The sequence below is a fragment of the Aulonocara sp. 'chitande type north' Nkhata Bay genome, linkage group LG22 (assembly GCF_057382095.1).
Source record: "Aulonocara sp. 'chitande type north' Nkhata Bay isolate Kocher_YH1m ecotype deep benthic linkage group LG22, A_spYH_male_GT1.1, whole genome shotgun sequence".
Classification (NCBI taxonomy): Eukaryota; Metazoa; Chordata; class Actinopteri; order Cichliformes; family Cichlidae; genus Aulonocara; species Aulonocara sp. 'chitande type north' Nkhata Bay.
The window spans coordinates 31243557-31263355 of record NC_141364.1 but is presented as its reverse complement, the minus strand read 5'-3'; the positions used below and the strand labels follow the sequence as shown (position 1 = coordinate 31263355).

The following is a 19799-nucleotide window of genomic DNA, read 5'->3' as shown; positions in this document are numbered from 1 at the left end:
TTAATAAATGCAAATAGAATAATTTGAGCACATAGAGCAGAGATACAGTGTCATTACAGCAGGCCTCGGGTTGTCGGGCGATCCTTAAAAGCAATTACCTCAAACTGGGCCCTCGGGTGCAGACGTTGTAATTGGAAAGCTCATGGAGTCTAACTTACAACATGCACACATGCAGATAACAGCCTCAGCTTTCCCTTTACAACCCGAACCAACCGTCTTCAGGAGTGAGCAGCTCGAATGTAATGAAGATTACAATGTCAGCACTTAACAGCAATTTCTTCACATTTGAACGAGGGTAACACGGTTCACGAGCTCGACAGATAAACAGAAATTCTGCCCAAATTAAAAGCCTGATTGTCGGGACTTCAAGCCATCTACTAAAACGTGCTCACAAATTAAATACTTTGATCTGTGAGAACTTACCAGTAAATTGCTCTTTTTAGACTTTAGAATGCCAAACACTGGCAATATAAGCAAGGAAAAAGAGAATAGCCAACTACTGACTACAGTGTACTTCAGAGGGCCACAGATGACATGAGAGAGCGACTGTAGCCCAAGAGTGACAAATGTGCAGAAACAGGTGCGGTACAAGCTGCAATTTATACCCCGAAACCTCAGTTTTTCTCTTAACTGGATGGAATTATGGCAGCTATAATAGAGATGAGGAGGCAGTCAAGGGAGTGCTCTGAATGTGTGTGACAGGGTGAACTGCTATAGTGAAGGATGATGTTGTTTCTCTGTAGACTAAAGTGCTTCGGAGAAGAGGAATAAAAATTTAGAAGATAAAATGAGACAACATGAGGTCAGTAAACCTGTCAGGGGATCAAACTCATGTCCCAAAAATTAGCCTGCAGAGAGACACAAAGGTTGATTTTACAGTTTTTGAAGTTAAACTATTCTGGCTCGCTTGGAAACCCACGAGCAATGCCTCATGCGGCAGAGCAGGTCATCTAATAATGGTAGTTGGTGGTTCGAGCCCTGGAACCACCAGTCCCTTTGAAAAATGTAAATTTGATCTTGAGTTCTGAATACATTTACTGAAAAGGAAAGACCAGAAGTGTTCAGCAGACTTGTATCACTTCTCACAGCCTCTGCTCATTTTTGATTTTTCACGTTTAAAAACGTCCTTGCTGTCCCCATGTCGAGACTGAAACACCGAGGGGACCGAGCATTTGCTGTTGTGGCCCCCAAATTATGGAATAAGTTGCCCCTCCATATTAGGCTGACTCCAACACTTGAGATTTTTTAAATCACTTTTAAAAACACACCTTTTCTCCAAGGCATTTTAGGAGTAGCACCAGAGTCAGCTTCCAGTCAGTAATAGTCAGTTTTAATCTGTTTTATTTATTAATTTTCATTATTGTCCATGTTATTAATCTTTTACCATTTATTTCCCCCAGAAGCAACCTCCAGCAATGCTCCCCCAGCAGTGTTATAGGTGCACAAACAAAATGCAGAGAGACACACAGGCTTTCCACAAGTCTTGTGGACGGTTTAGAAAACCTACGCTGTGCTGCCATGCTCTTTAGATAGAAGGCAGCTTTCTCCTTCCAAACAAGCCGCACTTGTTCAGTCCTTCATCAGTGAGTTCAATGTGATTTTGCAAACTCACTCGTTTCGTGGGAGTACTGTGGCGTTATTATATTAACACGCACCTGAATGCTCCACACAAGAAAATCACCAAGCCAAGTGCTTTCACAGAGGCACTCACACTTGTAATTAGTACTTAATGAAGTGCATTTGATTAACAGCACTTGGCTGCTACTTGCCCCATTAATGCCTATGGAAGCAGTAAGGGTGTACTTGTGTAAACTCTTTTTCACATGAATGTACATAGAAACAGATGCAACAGGGGATCTTTGTAGTGGTTTCCATGGCGCCACAGGTTACAGGGGTAAACAAATGAAAACTGCAAGACTAGAGTGGAAAACAATTTACTCTGAAAAATAGATTCTAAAAAGCAGGCGGCTATGCTTCTCTTGACCCAGAGTAACAAAGGCCTCAATCAAAATGAGAAGGCAACTCGTGTTTTTCCCAGGAGGTAAAACAGCACTACAAGATTACAGTGGGGCAAAAAAGTATGATGACAGAGGTCAGTAATTTGCACCAGAGGTACACTTCAACTGTGAGAGACAGAATGTGAAAAAAAAAATCCATGAATCCACATGGTAGGATTTGTAAAGAATTTATTCGTAAATCAGGGTGGAAAATAAGTATTTGGTCAATAACAAAAATACAACTCAATACTTTGTAACATAACCTTTGTTGGCAATAACAGAGGTCAAACGTTTACTATAGGTCTTTACCAGGTTTGCACACACAGTAGCTGGTATTTTGGCCCATTCCTCCATGCAGATCTTCTCGAGAGCAGTGATGTTTTGGGGCTGTCGCCGAGCAACACGGACTTTCAACTCCCGCCACAGATTTTCTATGGGGTTGAGGTCTGGAGACTGGCTAGGCCACTCCAGGACTTTCCAATGCTTCTTACGGAGCCACTCCTTTGTTGCCCGGGCGGTGTGTTTTGGATCATTATCATGTTGGAAGACCCAGCCTCGTTTCATCTTCAAAGTTCTCACTGATGGAAGGAGGTTTTGGCTCAAAATCTCACGATACATGGCCCCATTCATTCTGTCCTTAACACGGATCAGTCGTCCTGTCCCCTTGGCAGAAAAACAGCCCCATAGCATGATGTTTCCACCCCCATGCTTCACAGTAGGTATGGTGTTCTTGGGATGCAACTCAGTATTCTTCTTCCTCCAAACACGACGAGTTGAGTTTATACCAAAAAGTTCTACTTTGGTTTCATCTGACCACATGACATTCTCCCAATCCTCTGCTGTATCATCCATGTGCTCTCTGGCAAACTTCAGACGGGCCTGGACATGCACTGGCTTCAGCAGCGGAACACGTCTGGCACTGCGGGATTTGATTCCCTGCCGTTGTAGTGTGTTACTGATGGTGACCTTTGTTACTTTGGTCCCAGCTCTCTGCAGGTCATTCACCAGGTCCCCCCGTGTGGTTCTGGGATCTTTGCTCACCGTTCTCATGATCATTTTGACCCCACGGGATGAGATCTTGCGTGGAGCCCCAGATCGAGGGAGATTATCAGTGGTCTTGTATGTCTTCCATTTTCTGATGATTGCTCCCACAGTTGATTTTTTCACACCAAGCTGCTTGCCTATTGTAGATTCACTCTTCCCAGTCTGGTGCAGGTCTACAATACTTTTCCTGGTGTCCTTTGAAAGCTCTTTGGTCTTGGCCATGGCGGAGTTTGGAGTCTGACTGTTTGAGGCTGTGGACAGGTGTCTTTTATACAGATGATGAGTTCAAACAGGTGCCATTCATACAGGTAACGAGTGGGGGACAGAAAAGCTTCTTACAGAAGACGTTACAGGTCTGTGAGAGCCAGAGATTTTCCTTGTTTGAGGTGACCAAATACTTATTTTCCACCCTAATTTACGAATAAATTCTTTACAAATCCTACCATGTGGATTCATGGATTTTTTTTTCACATTCTGTCTCTCACAGTTGAAGTGTACCTCTGGTGCAAATTACTGACCTCTGTCATCATTTTAAGTGGGGGAACTTGCACAATCGGTGGCTGACTAAATACTTTTTTGCCCCACTGTAGATGGCAGAAAATCATAAATTAATACATTTGGTGCTCTTCTCAGGCAGACTAATTCACTTATGATTAGTTTTTGTATGGAAGCCAAAACACATTCAGGCACAGACGGCAAGGAAAAGATGCATATCAGCTGCGTAGCTCAGCTGGTGGGCTTTCATCTCCCTTGTTAACTTGCAGGAGATTTCGATGTTTATCTGCATGAACTGTCAATTTAAATGGTGGAGTCACAGCTTGAGACTATCTAACCTTTGGAAATGGCATCTTTTACTAATGTATCACACAATACAAAGGACTGAATGTGTAGCATGTGATGCATGTGCGCATGTTGTGACACACTGAAGACAAGGCTCTCGTCTTGAAACACGATGCCCTCAGACAACAAGATTAAGCCAGAAATGATTAAGATGGGTAATAATTACATAACGGAGCAGTGAAGGAATTGAGATTTCACACTGAATGATAAAACGCAGTGGCAAGAGGACAGAAATTTGATGTGTAGTCTATATGCAAGGCCTTTTCTTAATCCCCAGAAAAAGGGCAGAGTGCCAGAGTAGATAGCCAGCTCCACACAGAACTATCGCCTGCAGAAGAACAAAAAAGAAAGGTAGCAGGGAGCGAGACGAGAGAGCAAGGCAAGACAGAGCGAGAGGAAGAAAGCGAGACCAGCGAGTTCCAATTCACAGTACGCCAAGATGGGCTATATTTTTACTTTCCCCTTTCATCTCTGTCAAAGCACACACTGAACAAAAGGAGGTAAATGCTGATGAGACCAGCCAGCCTCACTGTGTTGCTTCTGTTTCTGCTGTTTGCAAAACAGAGGACAGAGCATGCAGGGGGATTTAAGTAATCAGGTTTTCAGTGGTTCTACACGTTTAAAGATTGCTTCCCCATTAATCAGCAGGCTGTTATTCGATTATGTAAAAAACATGTTATGAATATTTACTTTTAGATGTTAGTAATCTAAACCCTGCATATCATGTTATATAACCATCCTATTACTGAGCAAGGCTGGGTGTTTTAACAAGCCAGGGCAGCTTTACACAACATGAATGCATTATAAGCTAACACAGTGAGCTTGTGAGTGTGTTTGTGCTTGACTAGCAAATCAGTTAATCTGTTTTTTTAAGTGCCACTTATGTAGAAGCCACAACAAAAATCAACCAAAGTCATATTAGCCAAGCTGCGAGGGGGTGGTTTCTTTGCGATCTGATGAGGTGATGAATGTCAAGTGTGCTAACTCCAAGTAGCTGCACAAACTGTTTGCTGACGAATAAGCTGACACCGGAGAACTTGAGCTATGTGAAAGCAACTATTATTCAATTAGGGAAATTCGGGTTCTGGTGGGTGGTCAGGGTTCACTGCAAACAAACAAGCCATTAGTGACAGTGTGAGGAGAGCGAGTGTGTCTCACAACACTGATATGTTTCCATATTGTGTGCTGACTTTTCAGGAAGTGCAGCTCTCTTAACCTCAATACAGTTCTTTTAAACATCAAGATTTAGTTCACATTTTCACATATTGCTACAATCAACATTTAGTGCTAATTGGCAGAAGCACTGAAGATACAACTGAAGTCGCTCCGTAGAACTGCTGACAATACATTAACAAGTCTGAGTCACTGAACTAGTTTAACTAGAGCAGGATCTCATTCTTCTCTGCTCTTCATGAGCTCTTCCATCAAGTCTTGTTCTTCCTGAACGCCTCTATCTGGCGCTTTGTTTTATTTTTATTCACCTCCTTGACGCCCTGCTTGGTTCCTCGTTGTTTTACCTTGTTTAGTTTCAGTTTCTTGCATAGCTGGCTTATGCCTGATTTAGACTTGTAAGAGAAATTTCTGTCGTAACCAGAAACTGCTGTTAACCCAGTGCCGTAACCTGAAGTGCACCTCCCGAGAAATGTAACTACACATCGGGTCGACACAGCCCGTAATGACTTGAATGGAGTGGAAGTAGAGCTGGGCGATAGAACGATAACGATATGTATCGCGATATAACTTTTACTCGATAGAGAAATTAAGCTATCGCGATAGACCTCGCCGCTCTTGTCCTCAAAAAAAATAAAAAAATAAAAAAGGTCAGCCAATCCAAATTAAGTAGCGCAGCGTCACGTCGCGTGACTTGTAACGTACAGCACAAGTGCCAAGCCGCACGTGTGTTTGTTTGGGAAGCAGCCAGCGGGTAATGGAGCCAGCGCGTAATGGAGGAAATGAGTGTGCCGACTAGAAAAATCAACCGAGCGTGACCGAAGAGAAAACAGATGATGGTTCCAATGCCGGAGAGATTGTCGAACGGAAGAGCCATAGAAGTTCCGTAGTGTGAAGGTATTTCGGCTATTTCAAGTCTGACAAAAAACAGAGTAGCGTGCACTGTAAATTGTGCCGAAAGCAAGTCTGGAAATACAATAAACCGGTGCATGCGTCACACTGTGCGCCACGTTATTGTTTCGGTGAAATGAATTTCTACAATACTGTTACTGTTAATTCTACTCTCTGCAGTGTTTAAATGCTTACATATACACACAGTTACTGTCCGTCCACACATACGACTCGGTTCTGCTTCTATGCCCCAGCTTTGTTTACTTTTTCCCACCGAGGCTTCTGATTGGCCAACATTTCTGCACAGTTAGGAATCTAGCGCCACCTGCTGCTTTGGCATGTTCATAGCAGCGTTTTCCTTCATTTCTGCCTTTATGTGTGGACGAGATTATTTTTTAAAACGAAAACGGAAAATCTCCGTTTTCAAAAATACCCGTGTACGTGTGGACGTAGCCTCAGTCTCTGACTGGAAGCGCTAATTCGTCATTCGGCTTTTGTCAGACTAAAGTAACTGTTAAAACTGTTTGAAAAGCTCAGCTATACAACAAGGAGAGATTGAGAATTTCCTTTTAGTTCTCAGTTTATTTGATATTGACAAAAGTTAGTCAGTTTTGTCTGTTCTTCTGTAAAACAAACTAAGATTTATTTTTAGAATTAATATTTTGTTTCTAAGTGGAATTGACAATTTAGTCTGTTTTGTTTGTTCTATTTTGAAACTTAAACGCTTTAGCGGCTGCCTTTTGTGTAGTTTGCAATATTTGCCTTTATTTATCTGAAAAAGTCTCATGTTCCCTTAAGTACATCTACCCTGTTGAACTTATTATGGGAAATAAATATTTAAATAAAAACAAGCTGCTGATTATTTCACATTTTACTTGTGAGCAACGGCACATTTAAATCTTACAAATATAGTTATTTGGCTTATATCGTGATAGATATCGTTATCGCCTGAAATGAAAAAAACATATCGTGATATGAAAAAATCTCATATCGCCCAGCTCTAAGTGGAAGGTTGTGGTTTAGCGTTGGGAAGGGTTTCCGTGTACATCACAAGTTAGGATGTAGCTTTCCAGCAGCTTTCCAATCTTTATTCTATTCACCTGGGTTTCAGTTATCTTGCTTTGTCCTTGGCTGATCTGGTTTATTCTTATAAAGCTGGGCCCCAATGGGTTTTGCCCCACTTTTCATCCTATGCCTCTTAGCTTCTCTGAGTTGTTTTGTTACAGACCCTCCTACACCCAGCTCCAGAGTCATTACATTTTCTCCTGTGTAAAATCTAGTAGGTGTAAATGTAGTAGCTGACTCATTATTTTCTTAATTAATTCAGGAAAATTTGGAAGAAAGTGAAAAATCCCCACAACACTTTTTTTTAAAGTAGTTAAAACCATCCTAAAAGTTTATCATGTAAGACATGGAAAAGCACCAAAGCCTGAGAAGGGGAGATGTGGAAACAAGACAGTTTGCAATTTACATAAACATTTACTTGAAAGTCTGTTAGAATGCTAAATACTTCTCACGGGTTACTGCATAGTCAACTATTTGATTCTTCTTTATCATTACTTCCTCATGATGCAATCATCAAGGACCTCGCTTCCTCATACTGGGAGAATTTGATACAGCCTTATGTGCTTTAATGAGAAAACGTCGGGCTCTGGCTGCTAATGCTACTGCTTACAACCAAGTTCAACAGAAGACACTTTGAAAACATGACACCTTTCCAGGCTCTCTGTCACAGAGCATGTTTGCCGTCAAATAATTTGAAGAACTACCTCTGTGTGCTCCTCATCACATTCTCTTGAAGTCGACTGAAAATGTCATATGATCAAAGAAAGATCTGAAGATTTCTGACGACTTTATCTCCGTTGCTTTCATAAAGGTGCGCTCCAGTGCAGCTTATGCTACAGCAGGTAAGACAAGAATCACTGAGGAACCTTCGCTTCATATTCTAAAGATTCAGTTGGGAACCTTCACAAGCAAAACTAACAATTCGACCAACCCCCAGGCTTTTGTCACGGATGGTTAAATAATTAGCATTAGTCATAACCATCAAGTAAAAGAAAATACAACTCTCTTTGGATTTGGATTGGATTGAACTAAATTAATATTCTATCCCTATAGGTCCTCTATAGACGTTTGGCTTATTTACTCAGAAATCCACAAATCCTCCAGAGGGAAACAAACTGCCTCCAAAAAACAGAACAAAAAAAAGAGCTCTGACGAGTTGGACTGTTAGATCTTTTGCCTCTCTTCCCCCTGTGGCTCTTTTGCATAAAGCATCACAGACTGGCTGGGTTGGCAGACGCGGGGATGCTGTAACCAGTTCACTGACGTCATTTCGGATGATTTCTGAAATAGAAGCTAAACTTTTTCCAAAGAGTTCTGGTACTAGATCGAGACAACCCTTTACAGCTTCACAAATGGGTTTCCTGGGTCCTGAATTGAAATAATCAGATGAGAAAACAACGTAATCAGCCGGGATAGTTTCCTCAGCCCGGGTCTAAAGCATCACCATGCTGGAGTTTTGCAGTCTGAATATCCAGAGCTGTCAGAGAACATACAAGGAAAACATTTTCCCCTGGAGGAAAATGTGCACTTTGTCAAAGAAAGAACAAAAAGTGATGACTACAAAGTGAAGCGGCCGTCTCTTGGAATGAGGAACATCTGAAAATAGTGCTGAGACTGGGGATTCTCCAGTTTTCCATGGGACTATGATTTGGCAAATAGTTAAAGGACTGGGGCCACAACAAAAGGCGTCATCATCAGGGAACACTAACAAACACATTCATCAGCCAGCTAGTGTTTCCTCCTTTAGTGCGCTTACATGCAATGTGTGAGAAAGCAATGACGTCTGCAGGAATCAGCATGATTTCCTTGATGCTCCTGACAAACAATTTTACTCTAATGAATCTTGGGTGCCAGGAACAACAGGCTCTAACTGCTGATGCTGGAAACAAACCCATCCCAAGAAATTTAGCAATGATACAAGCATGAGATGACAAATGAATGCTGGGAAGCAGAACTAGTGGGAGAGAATGATTATTCTATTTAGATACAGAACAGAAAAAAGCCTTTCACAGCATGGCTCCAATTCATCAAGGTGTGCTGCTTTACACAGCCGGTAATATATCCCGAGGCACACGTTTTACACCAGTTATAATGAAGTATGTAGTCCCTTTAGCCAACTTTGAGAGCTGGAAGTATATTCAATCTGTATAGTAAATTTGCGTGACTTGCAGTATTTTCAGACACAGGCATTTATATATATGGCACTGCAGTTTTCTGCAAGTCTGTCAATGATGCCACTAAAGTGCTCAAATATATCCTGGGTTTCAGTGCTCACCACATTTAACGGCAAACTTTTACGACCCTTTAACAGCACTGAATGCAGTTTGACACTTTTATCAGTCATACTGGACAGAAACAAAGCAGACGGGTTGATGGATGAGTAACGCATGCATGTGCTTATCTGAAGTCTGCATAATGTGGTGAAGTTTAGCTACAATGTTTGCTCGAGGGATGTGCGCTGCCTGAAACTCAGCTTAACTTAAACAACATCCTTTGCTGAGTCTATGCTTTAGTTCCCTGTTTCACATTGATGTTTTAAATCTTTCAGTTTCATTGTATCACCAGAGAGACCCCCACAGCTGGAAGAAAATTTGCCGTATTGTGACATGCTTGATTAAACAAACAAACAAAAATCAGATTCTGATTCTTTAATAGCTTCAAAAGCTAGCAGAGGTGCTTTGTTTCCCTTTGAATATTGTGATATTTTCCAAATGGCTCTCATCATTATCTTTAAACACTCACTTGTTCCAAACAAAACCACTACATTGCTTATGAGGTGACTTTTATATTAAAACAAACATAAAAAACTGGTCTGAACAACTATGCTTTAAATATCAATTTGGATATTGTGCTAATACACTGTTAACTGATCAGGATGCACAACTGTACTGTGTGATAGTGCTGCTGAGGAACTGACAACAATACTATCTTACCTTACAAGCTACTGGACTCTGGAATGTAAACTTCTACACAGGTGCACTACATCTATAATCTATAGAGATTTACATCAACCATGACGTCTCTTAATGGGACTCAAAGACATTGACAGAGATTAACATCACATATACCTCTCAACTGAAGCATAACAAAACTAATCATTTTCAGCAACTGCACTTTGAGCTGAATTCTTAAGGCGGACCACTAAACTGACAGAACATATATTAAAAAAACAAAAAACAAGCTCCATTGGACCGATAAACAGATTGCTGCTTTATAAGAATAGACCAGATGGGCATTGATTCACTGTTTTTAACTGCTAACCTTCCTGGTGTCTATTGCTGAAAGGTAAAGCTAGAATTTTGTGCCTGAGGCATGAAGAAGAATCAGCAAGGAGATGGAGCTACTAGATTACAAACCAAATTTTTAAATGTGGTAGCAATATTATCACATTCACACTTGTGCTGTTAATGTACAGTTTGAGAGTTGTTTTTTCTGCTGCTATATGAATCCATTATACTCTTGTAGAAAATGTATGTAAGGTCAAATCCAGAATTTGTAGGCATTGCTGTGTGTTGAATTAATGAACATCTTTCCAGAGCTATTACAGTATAAATTTGTATATACAGTCTATAACAACAAGGACACATCACTTGATGGAACAGTGTCGGATGGAACAGATGTATGACTTTTTAATCAATTCAGATTTCTATACGGGTAGTAGACACAAGTACAAGTAGTGCTGTGCAAATGTGCTGAGGATGCTATATATTAGGGCAGGGCAATATGGCCAAAAATATTTATCAGGATATATATTTGAAAATATAAATGAAACTTTATTAGTGCAAAAAACCCCATCAATGTATTTGCACTTAAACAAGCAGCTGTTTTTTATGTGCATTAAAGTTATATAAAAATGTAACAGTGCAAATGCAAATTCCTTGCTGACAGTTTAACCAGCAGGCATTTCCAGTGGAAACTGGCCGACATATCCTCAGCATAACCATGTATAATATCCACTAAACTTAAAAAGAGGTTATACACACACACAATACGGTAATATTATGTTTACAAACCAATTCTGGTTCATCTGTTTCTTTCGCCCTTCTCATTCTCCGTCGCCGCAATGCTTTTTCTGACATATGCTTATAAAAACAAAGGCAGTGGGCATGCGCGTTTTACCCATATTCTATCATGATATTTCATTTTCTTATCATTGCCTAACATTACACCAGTATTACCGTGAATGGTATGATATGGCCCAGTGTAGATCTGGCATTAAAGACTTCTAAGCAGTGTTTTTGGCTTACAACACATTTCTTTAATGACTGCTACTTTGTCTCCAGTGTCAGAAATACTTTATGCCTGTATGGCCTGCTATGAATACGTTATCTATGTTATCTTAAATAATGTACATAACATTACAAAAAAGCTTCTAGTGTTGATATTAAACTAAAATGTCAGATAATGAAACCTACTTCCAGACAGATTAGTGTCTATATGTTAGACATTTAATTTAAAAACATATAACAGTGCCTGAGAGAGCAGGCCAGGCCATAAGACGCTTCATGAATACTTGAGAATGCATAAGGAAATCCTTTAGGTTAAAAAATGATGTGTAGGCTTTATTCACCTGCAACAGCACAAAGTCAGCACAAAGATTACAGTAAGTAACACTGCACAAAAATCCGTTTCAGTTCTCCGAGGTACAATACATCCCATACTGTGCAGCATGCCCTTTACTTTAACATCAGCGGCCCATTTGATAAACCCATTTCAACAACGTGCCTCAGGTTTATTGCTGTGGCATCAGAATCATCCACTAAGAAAAGGGGGACATGCACCATTATGTGAAACATTTCCCAGGGTGCCTGCTGCTCGCAAACAACATATCACTTAACAGCAGCCGCCTCCCCACCCTCCACATGCAGTGGCACCACATTGCAATACTGAAATGTGGTCTCAGCAAAAACACTCGATATTAGCTTAATTCATTTTACAAAGCAGAAACTTACATGAGAATGAAATATTAATGTTTACGTGTACAGCAACGACCAAAGTGAAGAATATTCAAGCAGGGTAGCTGTCATGTCACCTGAATAATTAACTTGCTTACTTCAGCTGAGTTCAGTGAGTGAACTCTTACATAAGGATAATTATTTCACATGCAGAACTTATAAACTATCATTTAAATACTTCTGTTTGTAAACATTTATTAAATTATTGTGAAAGCTGTGAAAAATCCTAGAAGCATGTGGTCTGTGACTCAGCTATGAAAAAGGAAGATTGTACTGTCGCTGCTATATCTGACTAAATTAAATACCGATTTCTTCCCCACTGCTATCAGACTCCTGAACAGCTGACCTACCTCAACTGCAATTTACACATCAGGACACTTTGCACGCTAAGTTCATTTTGCACATTAAGCTCTTTTGTACATACATTTACATCGACATCATCATACCTCACTTGTCTTCACTTACTTATTTTTGTACTTATTTATCTTTCATTATTTTTATCCTTATTTTTTAAAATCTTTATTTATCTTAATATCTTGTCTTATTTTTATCCTTATTTATCTTGTTCCTTCAAACCTACCTAACTTGGGATTTGTGTATGAACAGCAAAGGAAGAATTTCATTGCACAGAGAATTGCTATTTCTTCTGCACACATGACAATAAACACTTTGAATCTCTTGAATGTTAGTATTAAGTTAGCTAACACTACAACATATGTGCCAATATTAAACCTTAATGCTAGTTACTGCCTGCAGTAACACACAACGAACAATGTCATAAAGGATTGCAGTGACACAGTGTATAGTTACTAGTGACAACCAAAATTCCAGAGGAAGAGAAAACAAACAAGAGCAACTCGCTCTGCTGACACTGAAAAGGTTAGCTGGAAAAGCCTGAGTGTCCTTTTTTTAAAGTTGCTGTAATAATGGTCATGATAACTGTGTTGTGAAAATCTGATACTGTGGTTCTGTATTTTATTTAAGATTAAGGTTTTAAGCGTACATTATTAATATTTTAATCTCTGAACTGGAACTTCTGGTTAAGCTAACCTGACTGTATCAAACCTATATGAAAGCTAAGTTGTCAAGCTAGCTAAACAGTGAGTGTTGACTCTTCCGTTGATTATCAGTTTATTAATAGTGTTTGGAGATCGTGCTAATTATTATTATTTTTAACATTTCTTGTTTTTCTGCTGGAAGCATCAAAGGACTCAATTCAGCAAAAGTGAGGTAAGTGTAAGTAGCCAAAATTATTGACCTGATTTAGAGGTTTTTTGTAATAAATCGGCAAAAAAGCTTATGCAACATAGTTACACAAGTTCATATGAAACCTGTGAATTATGGTAATCCTCAGTAGAACTTGTATACAAAACTAGAGATCAATTGGTTTCTAATTTTATATTTTAAAGAATCACAATTTAGATAACAACAATTAAATAAGTTGGTAGAATTATTCTCTTACTCCCCCATATCTATAAGTTGTATCTCTGTCTGCAGGCAAACATGAATATCTGTTTAAAAAAAAAGAGCATAAAAACTCAAGAGACTTTTGGCATTTCCCAGCACTTTCAGCAGCTTACAAATCAAACAAAACACAAGGGGATTTGTGTCAAGCACAATCAAACTTTATTCGTGGTTTCCTAATTCAATACAGAAGAATTTGAGAAAATGTTTTACGTCAAATTAAAAATTCCTAAGGGGAATCTAGGTCATCACGGCAGCAGAAGATAATGAAGATGGAAATAGTGCAAAAAAAAGCAAATTGCATGGAGCTGTCTTTGTAAGTAAAGAGAAAAAGACTTGCTTTATTATCAGTAGCCTTCAAAAAGACTTGTTTAACAGCCTAAAGGTAATTCTCAATAAAAGGCTGCTCTCAACATTGAGCTATTCACAGATTGAGATGAAACACTACTAGAGGATATCCCTGATGGCTTACCCTAAATCTTTCAACTTTAACTGAGGATAATGGTAAATAGCAAGGTGACGCCATGAGGCCCTCCGGATCATAAATCGTCCTAATTTAAGATTTAGTAGTGCATTCATTAAACACTGAAGTCACTCAGTTCAAAATGAGTAAGGCAGGATAGTCACAGTGAGAGAGAACAAAATGAGCTTGAACTTCTTGGTAGGTCCGGGGCATTTTGCAGCACTGAGTTTCATTCATGTTTAATCAGCTCTCAGACTGTAGCACCTCTTTGATATCACACAGTGGGCACAGTGAGAAGAAAGCCATGACTGCAGGCTCTACTGCACATCTATCCTTTGATTAATGAGAGGACACCATTTAATCACTCCTTTATCCTCAGGAAATTTCAAAAGACCAATCTTTAGACTCAGCTGAGGGACTCCTGTGTGTGGAGGGGTCATTGTCTTCCATTATCTACTTGGACATAGAATAGAATATTTCTTAGCACATTTTAATGAGTGTGTATGGGTGTGGGTATGCATGTTCCCTTTGAAATGATAGTTTAAGGCTCTTGTTCTCCATTGTTCCAAGACCGGAATGGATATTGATGGGATTTAATTGACATTAATGTTATTGTCCATTTTGCTTGTAGGTCAGGTTATTTATTGATTACTTCACTGATTCCTGATTAACTTTATGTGGAAGCCATTGTGGAACCAAAAAAAATGTTTTATCACTTGAATTGGAGTGCATTGTAGAAAGAATCTGATGATTTAGAACACTCCCAACACAAATGTTAATAAAGCTGCAAAACCATAGAGGCCAGACAAACCTGATGAAGAGTGTAAGAAAAGTACTGCAATACATTAAATAGGAAGACTTGTAGCTAAAGGGAAGGCTCATTGAATAAAAAGCTGAATGCAATGGTAATTCTATAACCATGTATTTTATTTTCCAAGTACTACTGCTCTCTTCTGAAGATGCTTGTTAACCTAACAAGCAATTCTAAACTGGTGCTAGATATAGATCGAGTGTTGTTGTCTGTCTCTTTATACTGGCTCTTTGATGGATACTAAGATTTCATGCAAGACTGCAACACTTATTTCAGTTTAAAGGTCTTTTTATTTCTGTGTTAATAATCTTGTTTTTCGTGACCAGAACTTCATCGACGTTGCTTTACCTCACAGCCTGACATTCACAGTAAAATTCCTTCATACAATCTCAGTACAACCACCAGGTCAAGTTGTATAAGAAATGGACCCTTCACTTGTTTTCCCATCTTCTGTTAAAGGCTCAGCAGTTTATCAGCAAACCATGGGACAGCACTATATGGGTCATACATAAACAGATGGTGGGACATGATCTAATCTGGCCACAACGGGAAACAGCGGTTCAAAAAAAAACAAAAAAAAAACATCCAACACAGAAGCTCCAAGAAGATGAAACACATTTCAAATTTCACACTTTGTAGTCCGACAACCCTGAATGGAAAGCTTTACAACTCATTTGCCTCGTCCATCATCTCTGTTCTGGCGATGTTATAATAACAGGCTCGCTCAAGCTGACAAGTTCCACGCTTTCATTTTTGTTAGGAAAACAAATACACTCCAGAGATATGTGGCGCAGGAAAACGGAGACATGGGCTGTCTGAATGAATGTGTATCACCTACAGAGACAGGAAATTAAAAGTGAGAAGTCCTGATAACAGCACACATGTCTGCAAAGTGAAGGGGTCTAATTGTGCTAAAAGATATGACAGACAAAGATGTGATGTAATTAGTTCAGCAGATGATGCTGGAATGAAAAAGCTAATGGTGACAGCTTGAAAGACATTAATCAATGGAGGCATTCGAAATTTGAAAAAGAAAAAAAAAAAAACGTCCCTGACATGTCAAAGTATAGTTTGTTTCTGACATCTGACATCTATAATGTTGATGACTTCAGTCCAGCTCCATTAGCACTTTACTTAAATGGCATTTCGATTACCTGCCTCCAAGCTCTCACCTACATTTATTTTATTCAAAATGATACAGTGTGGAAGCTAATGGATTTTTTGGCCAATACAGGTGCAGGCAGAAGAATAAAATGTGACGCGTGGTTCTTCGTCCACAAATTCCCGAAGATAAACACAACTTTTCTTCACAGGTAAAAGTTATCCAGTAACAGAAATTTCCAAACACACAAAAAACTACAAATAGCTAGCTAAGCATAACTTCAATGGGAAAAAAATGAAAAAAATGTGAAAAAATGTAAAAAACAAAAAACAAACCAAAAAAACCACAAGATGAATGAATGCACAAGAATGCACAAACTACCAGACTTCAAAGAAGTAGGAATGACTCAGCCTCCCAGTCTCCAGCTGTCTATGTCGACAATGGAGTACAACCTAAGCTTAAAGATAATAAAACTTGTACTGTCAGCATTAATGTCATTAAAGTGATGTTAGTGAGCTAACGGCGCTAACGTGGTGCATCCCCATCCACGGGGCAATCCGTGGTAACTTGTTAATGGAGATTTGCCGCATTAATGCAGTTATGGCGTTAACGTCATTTTAACGAGATTAACGCTGACAGCACTAAATAAAACTGAAAAATATTTTAAAGCTAGGATGTTGCATCTTGGGTTGATATTTTCAGTTTAGCTACTGGTTTCCTTGCATATTTTGCTGTGGAAGTACTGCGTTTTGTTGGAAGTTGTTGAAGTAGCTCCCTTTTACATGCTGATGTGTTCACTGAGACGATTGTATGATCCATTTTGGGTGCATTTCCATGTTTTAAGCATGAAATTAGCTTACTAGTTACTTTGACGAGGTTTAAGCATTAAAAGCTCGCTGGTCAGTCATCTCCATGTGTTCTGTCCTTGGTCTTTCTCCCATTGCTCATCTTCTTAGCTTGGCCTGGATTTACTGAAGGGCTCCTAAATGTGGATTCCATTTATGTAAAATCATACTAAGTCTTCACCACAATTACATATTTTAACTGTAGGCAACACTAACTAACTGTCAGAGAGGCTGACAGATGCTTACGGCACATCAGTTGACCAATCTAGTATTTGCTAAAGCTTCACAATGACATGTTTTTGTTTTTTTGGTTTGTTTGTATAAAAGTCAACCCGACACACTGTTATGTTGATCGCTCTGGGCGAGTGTTTGTTGAAGCACCACACATATGGCTTTCATGGTTTGCCAACCTGTTCACCAACTCTCCGGTTGGTCTTCTGCACATGCTCCTGCTCACTCTGGTCTCCGGCTTGACTATATAAAAAGGAAAACCTCGTTAGGAAGATCATCACCACCTGTCCCTGCAGCCTCCCTGGCACCGCCCCCTTGAGCTCACTGCATCACTCCTCCCCTGCGGCTGAGCCAGGGACCACACCTCCACCACAGTTCGGATTTCTAAATAATATTTATTGGGTGTTTATAATTCATGTAAGCATTATCAGTTACAATTACCATCAATCTGCATTTTGTTATTATTCAATTCAGAACTGCCCAGACCAGACACAGTGACATTCCACCAGAATCCCTTTGATCTCTGATCTTCTTTATGACATCAGCACACTAAAACCTTTAAAGAGGGGAAAGGTTCTCATTCTTGTCAGTCTTTCAAAGATAGTGGAAGAATTCACTAGGCAGGAAAACACTTAAACTACTCGAAACTTCAGTTTCTGACACAGTTGACCGTATTTATAAAAAATCTTTTAGTTAGTACAGAGATTTAGCATCAACTTCAATTTGAAATATGAGTCTGTCAAATCCTGTTGTATGCAACCTGAGAGCCGAGAACGAAAAACTTAAACAGCAAATCAAAGAGCTGAAAAATGAGAATAAAACTCTCAAACAACAAAACTCTACCATACGTGACCTTAAAGTCGAGAACGCCGACCTTAAGGAGCAAAAAACAGAGCTCATAAATGAGAACAAAATTCTCCAAAAAAACATTGAAGTTCTCTTCAAACAAAGTGGGTTCTCTAAAAACAAGAGGAAAAGAGACCTGCAACTAGAGAATGAAAAAATTCACATCAGAATTCAAGAGCTGGAATATTTGAATAAAGTTCTACAGGATGCACAAAGCTCCAATAGCAAAGAAATTCAGCAACACAAAGAGGTGATGCAGGAAATGCAGGATGAAATCAGAGAGCTGCAAAGCAAAAAGGCAGGCTATGTTATAAAAGTGAAAGGCATGGAAAAGGACAACCAGTCTTTAAGAAAGAAAAATGATGTGATGATAAAACGCATGTGTGAGCTGAAAAGGGACTTTGAAAAGGAAAAAGATGACATGCAACAGGAAATACAGGCTGTTAAAACTGAGCTCCATCAGGCAAACACAGCCTTTAAAGAGTTAGAAGAGAGTGAAGAAAGAAAAAGGATCATGAATGAGGAAAGCAAAACAATGGACAGTGCACAGCTCAGACAGACCCTGGAACTCCAATGCTTTGCACATGAAATTGACATATTGAGGCATAACGAACTTCTTGAACCGGACCTCCAGGAGCTTTCCAAAAGGAGTGGTGATTCTCAAAAAGAACTGAAACCACACGATGAGGGTGTGAAAGGAGAATCACGGATCTTCAAAGCCACTGAGAAAGACTCTGAACATGATTTTAACGTGATCAACAGAGAAAAGGAGTTGTTGTGCCATGAATTTGAGGCACTGGAATGAGAGCTTGAAGAGGTCAAGAAAAGTCTGTGTGATTTACAGAAAGCCATGAAAACAGAAGACATGGCGTTGCAAACCCAAGCTCAGACTCCCAAAGTTTCACAGGAAGAACATAACAATCTGATAAACAACTACGATGTCCAAGTTGACATACTCAAACAACAAAATAAGGCCTTAGAAAATAAGGTTAGTGACCTTACCAAGAAGATGTGGAATGGACGGGAAGCGATGAGACAAATGGAAAAGAACTTTCAAGAACAAAGGAAGCTACTCGAAATTCTCTGAGGAGAATTCGAGGAAATTTAGCACAACTACGACTTTGGCCCTCCCTATTAAACCTGGTTAACGCAGGTTCAATAGGGAGGGGTGGGGGGTATAACTTAGACAATGGAAATTCATTTGATTTAATTGGCCCAAAATGAGTGACTGCACCCAGACACTCAGTAGCAAAAAAATTACAGAGATTCAAGAGAGAAAACTGTTTCTGCATAGACTCCTATAGTACTGCAAGTCATATCACTTGGTGTCCTGCATAGAGTGCAGGTTTAAGGTATTTACGTATCTTTCAGAATTAGAAGCTATGCTGCGTCAGGGGTTATAACAGCTGTGCCCCCCCCAACCGGTCGAGGCAGATGGCCGCCCCTCACTGAGCCTGGTTCTGCCGAAAGTTTCTTCCTGTTAAAAGGGAGTTTTTCTTTCCCACCGTCACCAAGTCTAAGGAGCTTGGAAAGAAAAGCGCCTGGACTTCTTTAACTTAAAGAAGTCCAGGCGCTTTTCTTTCCAAGCTCCTTAGACTACTATGGCCTTGATGACTGAGAACCTTCACAGACACTGTCATCAAGGGTTTGCTCACAGGGGATCATCTGATTGTTGGGGGGTTTTCTCTCTTATATTGTATGGTCTTTACCTTACAATATAAACAGCCGTGAAGCGGCTATTTTTGCGATCCGGTGCTTTAGAAATACATCTTAGCTGAACTGAACTCCATAACATCTGGACTGAAATGCCTACACACAACGGTAGGCATTTCAATCAAGAGCTCTGTCCAAAACGTTCAATGACAAGCATCAGCACCAGGATTGTTTTTTAGCTCACCAACAGTTCATGTTCCATACCCAGTTTTTATTGTAACTGCAACTTTGTAAGACTGGGTTGGGAGATGTTCTTGTGGTGAGCTTTTATTCACATAATTGGTTTCTTTAATAGTGAAATAAAATAAATTTGTATAACTGGAAACAGCGTTCTCATGTGTGATTATCACATTGTATTCTTT

The 19799-nt window shown here is 39.6% G+C and overlaps 2 protein-coding genes across 5 annotated transcripts in view; one reads left to right on the top strand and one right to left on the bottom strand.

The window, feature by feature from the left end:
• ctdp1 (CTD (carboxy-terminal domain, RNA polymerase II, polypeptide A) phosphatase, subunit 1) overlaps positions 1–19799 on the bottom strand; it is a 97610-nt gene that overhangs the window by 17997 nt on the left and 59814 nt on the right. The gene's annotated exons all lie outside the window — the stretch shown is intronic.
• Positions 17477–19260, top strand: LOC147304466 (uncharacterized). The gene has a single exon (XM_086281149.1). The coding sequence runs from the start codon at positions 17609–17611 to the stop codon at positions 18527–18529; it is 921 nt and encodes a 306-aa protein (XP_086137275.1). The 5' UTR covers positions 17477–17608; the 3' UTR covers positions 18530–19260.

Coding starts and splice junctions, on each gene's coding strand:
- LOC147304466 (XM_086281149.1), top strand. CDS start 17,609: ATGAGTCTGTCAAATCCTGTTGTATGCAACCTGAGAGCCGAGAACGAA.